Genomic DNA, 3,167 nt, shown 5'->3' on the forward strand with positions numbered 1-3,167 from the left:
CATGCCTGAGAGAGCTATAGACCTCCGTTCATCTTGAATTCATCTTGCCTGCTGGTGCTTTCTTCGCATCCCCGATCACTTTAATCCAACAAGGGTCACTATTAATATCACTCTAAAGAAGATATATAATTATTGGTTTAGATACAAGATCTTGGAGAAATTTAGGAAGAAAAAAAGAAACATAACTATTGATTATTAAATTCAATACGTTTAAAAGTACAGACTGTTATGGTTTGGCCGGTGATGCGGGCTTGTGAAAGAATTCACAACAGAGAGAAGAGAAAAAAGGGAGGAAGTTTATTTACTTTCCCCACAGTAAGGAAAAGACCCATGCATTGACTGCAATACAAGGGGCAAGGAAGAGAGAGTTGCTCTTTTATTGGGGGCTTTGGGAAGTAAATGACAATTGAGACAAGGAGGGGATTGTGATGAAGTTGAACAGACCCAGGGGTGGCCTTGAGAAACTGCAGTTTGTTTTCTAGGAGATAGTCCGGCGCCAGGGAGGCATCCTTATCAATATCTTCTCTCGCCTGTAAACGATGCTTTGAGGCAAAGAAATTTACTAATAGTGCAAAAAGGGTGAATATTGTCTAAAGGGGTTACAAAAAGTTTGGAAAAGGGAGATTTGTCTGAAGGCAAAGGAGAAGGAAAATTTCTGTTCATCAGAGACTCTTTGGTATGAATTATCCTGGAATTGCTAAACAGCGGGGAGGAGGGGGTGGGGAAAAGCGCAGCCCTTATCTATTTACTGTTTGAGTGGAAAAACAGTTTGAATTGAGATACACCAGCAAGCTCTGTGTTTAATTACCAGGTGCTTCTCATAAATTGTGGAAAATCATAACAAAAAAGAAAGGCCTGTTTTCTGTTCTTACACTGACCATTAATGATTATTTTTTATTCATACATTGTTTTTTTTTTTGGTTTGTTTGCCCTAAATACTTTGTTATTGGAGAGACTAGCTAATTACAATGGTATCACTTTGAGAAAATAAACTTTACCCTTTCCTCCTGCAATACTTTGTACAGTTTATTAGAATCATTCACCCAATTTCTTTTTCCAACAAAGAAAACAAAATTCAACATTATGGTAAACAAATATAGGGCAATATATGTTCAAATTCTAAATACTTTTGTTTCATTTAAAGACAGACTTGCTTAGATCCATGGTTCTTAAACTTTTTTTTTTTTTTACATAGTGTCTCTATTAATTTTAGAGAGAGAGATAGAAACATCGATGAGAGAGAATATCAGTTGACTGCATCCTGCATGCCCCACACTGGGGATCTGGTCCACAACCTGGGCATGTGCCCTGACCAGGAATCAAATCAGCGACCTCTTGGTGCATGGGTCGATGCTCAACCACTGAGCCACACCGGCTGGGCCCATAGTTCTTAAATCTTGTGTATCAGAATCACCTAGAGAGTTTGTTAAAAACAAGAATTGTTAGGTCTCACCCGAGTTTCTCATTCAGTAGGTCTGGGGTGGCTCCAAGGTTTTGCAGGGTGGAGGGGAGTCAATGGGTAAAAAGGGGGGACATCTGTAATACTTTCAATAAAGATAAAAAATTTTAATTATAGGGTTTTTACCTAACATTGGATTTTTTTAAAAAGATATCATTAGTTTCCTTTGCTTTTATAGGGTACTGTCTCTGCACCTGTATCTTTCAAATACTGTCACTGAAAGACAGTATCTCATAGATCATTGACTAAATTTTCTTGAATGTAGTACCAAAATGTCAAAATTTTTTAAATATAAGGTACACCAAACCCCTGTGAGAGACCTCTTCACTGAACAACAAAAACAGAAAACCAAGAATACTTTTCATACACTGGCCAGACAACTGTCAAATATTTTCAAGTGGCACTAATGAACTCATTCTAGTAACATACAAGGTGGGACAAAATTAGGTTTACAAGTTTCAAGTGCATCAAATTTACTTGCATATTTAATTATTGTAACATTTTCTTTACAAACAACTGTATGCCTACTTTTGCCCCACTCTGTATTTGAATAGTTGATTGGATTTGACTTTGCAAGTGCAAGAACTCGTGCCTTTTCAAATAAGCAGTGTAGTGTCACAAAACATCCTTTAATTTGTTCAGGCCCTAGTCACCTGGTCCACTTTCATCGCAGAACTGAGAAGTGAAGCCCAAATTTAAAAAGTTCAAATCACCAAGAGGCAGAACTACCACTCAGGCTAGAGGCAAACCGAAATACTGCTTTAGCCTGGGGAATGACAGCCTTCCAGACAGGTAAAACGAAGCAGAAGATGTGAAGGGGGGTCTGTTGGTGGCACGGTTCCTCCTCTACTCCCTTGACCCCAGTGTAACACCAAAGTCCAAACGAAATTAGATCTCGTGTCCAGCTCTTTCAACTGCTTATATGGGTGGCCCTAAAAAGGGCCTTTGAGATTCCTGCACACTTAAGCATCCAGCGACCTAACCTCCGAAACCATACAGAGTGCGCCCCTGCCGCTTCAGGGCGTACACCACGTCCATGGCAGTGACCGTCTTGCGCTTGGCGTGCTCGGTGTAGGTCACTGCGTCGCGGATCACGTTCTCCAGGAACACCTTCAGCACTCCCCGAGTCTCCTCGTAAATGAGGCCCGAGATGCGCTTGACTCCACCACGCCGAGCAAGGCGGCGGATGGCGGGCTTGGTGATACCCTGGATGTTATCTCTCAGGACCTTGCGATGGCGCTTAGCACCACCTTTGCCTAGGCCCTTGCCGCCCTTGCCTCTCCCAGACATAGCTGTTGTCGCTGTTTGAACCAAACTTCAGTGCTGGCGAGGCCGGCGAGGCCCCAGATATACCAGAATATCGGACCGGGTTGAAAGCAGCAAGCGCGCGGGCAGGAAGCGGTCGAAATTGTCCCCGCCCCTCCACCGCCTCTCCTTTCTTTCCCCACGTGTCCTCTGCCCTTCTTCTCCACCCTCCACGCCGCCCTCTAGCGGACCCTGTCTGCCACGGTCCCGGGAGAATTCAGAGCCTAAAGCCAGGCTTCCGGATTCCACAGCTGTTTTCCTCTCCTCGCCCTCTGCGCGCCCCCATTTAGGCGAACCGGGAGGGGTCTTTCTGAGAGAGGAGACCAGAAGAGCAAATGGAGCCCAGAGGCAGAACGAAGGCGAGAGCCCCAGCGCCGAGTCTAGTCCCAACAAGAGGATCCCA

At 43.9% G+C, this 3,167-nt stretch overlaps 1 protein-coding gene across 1 annotated transcript; it reads right to left on the minus strand.

Moving 5' to 3' along the window:
- Positions 1–1,990: 1,990 nt before the first annotated feature.
- On the minus strand, positions 1,991–2,767 carry LOC118638012 (histone H4). The gene has a single exon (XM_036273759.1). The coding sequence runs from the start codon at positions 2,747–2,749 to the stop codon at positions 2,438–2,440; it is 312 nt and encodes a 103-aa protein (XP_036129652.1). The 5' UTR covers positions 2,750–2,767; the 3' UTR covers positions 1,991–2,437.
- Positions 2,768–3,167: the final 400 nt, after the last annotated feature.

This window comes from Molossus molossus, unplaced genomic scaffold, assembly GCF_014108415.1.
Source record: "Molossus molossus isolate mMolMol1 unplaced genomic scaffold, mMolMol1.p scaffold_m16_p_20, whole genome shotgun sequence".
Taxonomy (NCBI): Eukaryota; Metazoa; Chordata; class Mammalia; order Chiroptera; family Molossidae; genus Molossus; species Molossus molossus.

Coding starts and splice junctions, on each gene's coding strand:
- LOC118638012 (XM_036273759.1), bottom strand. CDS start 2,749: ATGTCTGGGAGAGGCAAGGGCGGCAAGGGCCTAGGCAAAGGTGGTGCT.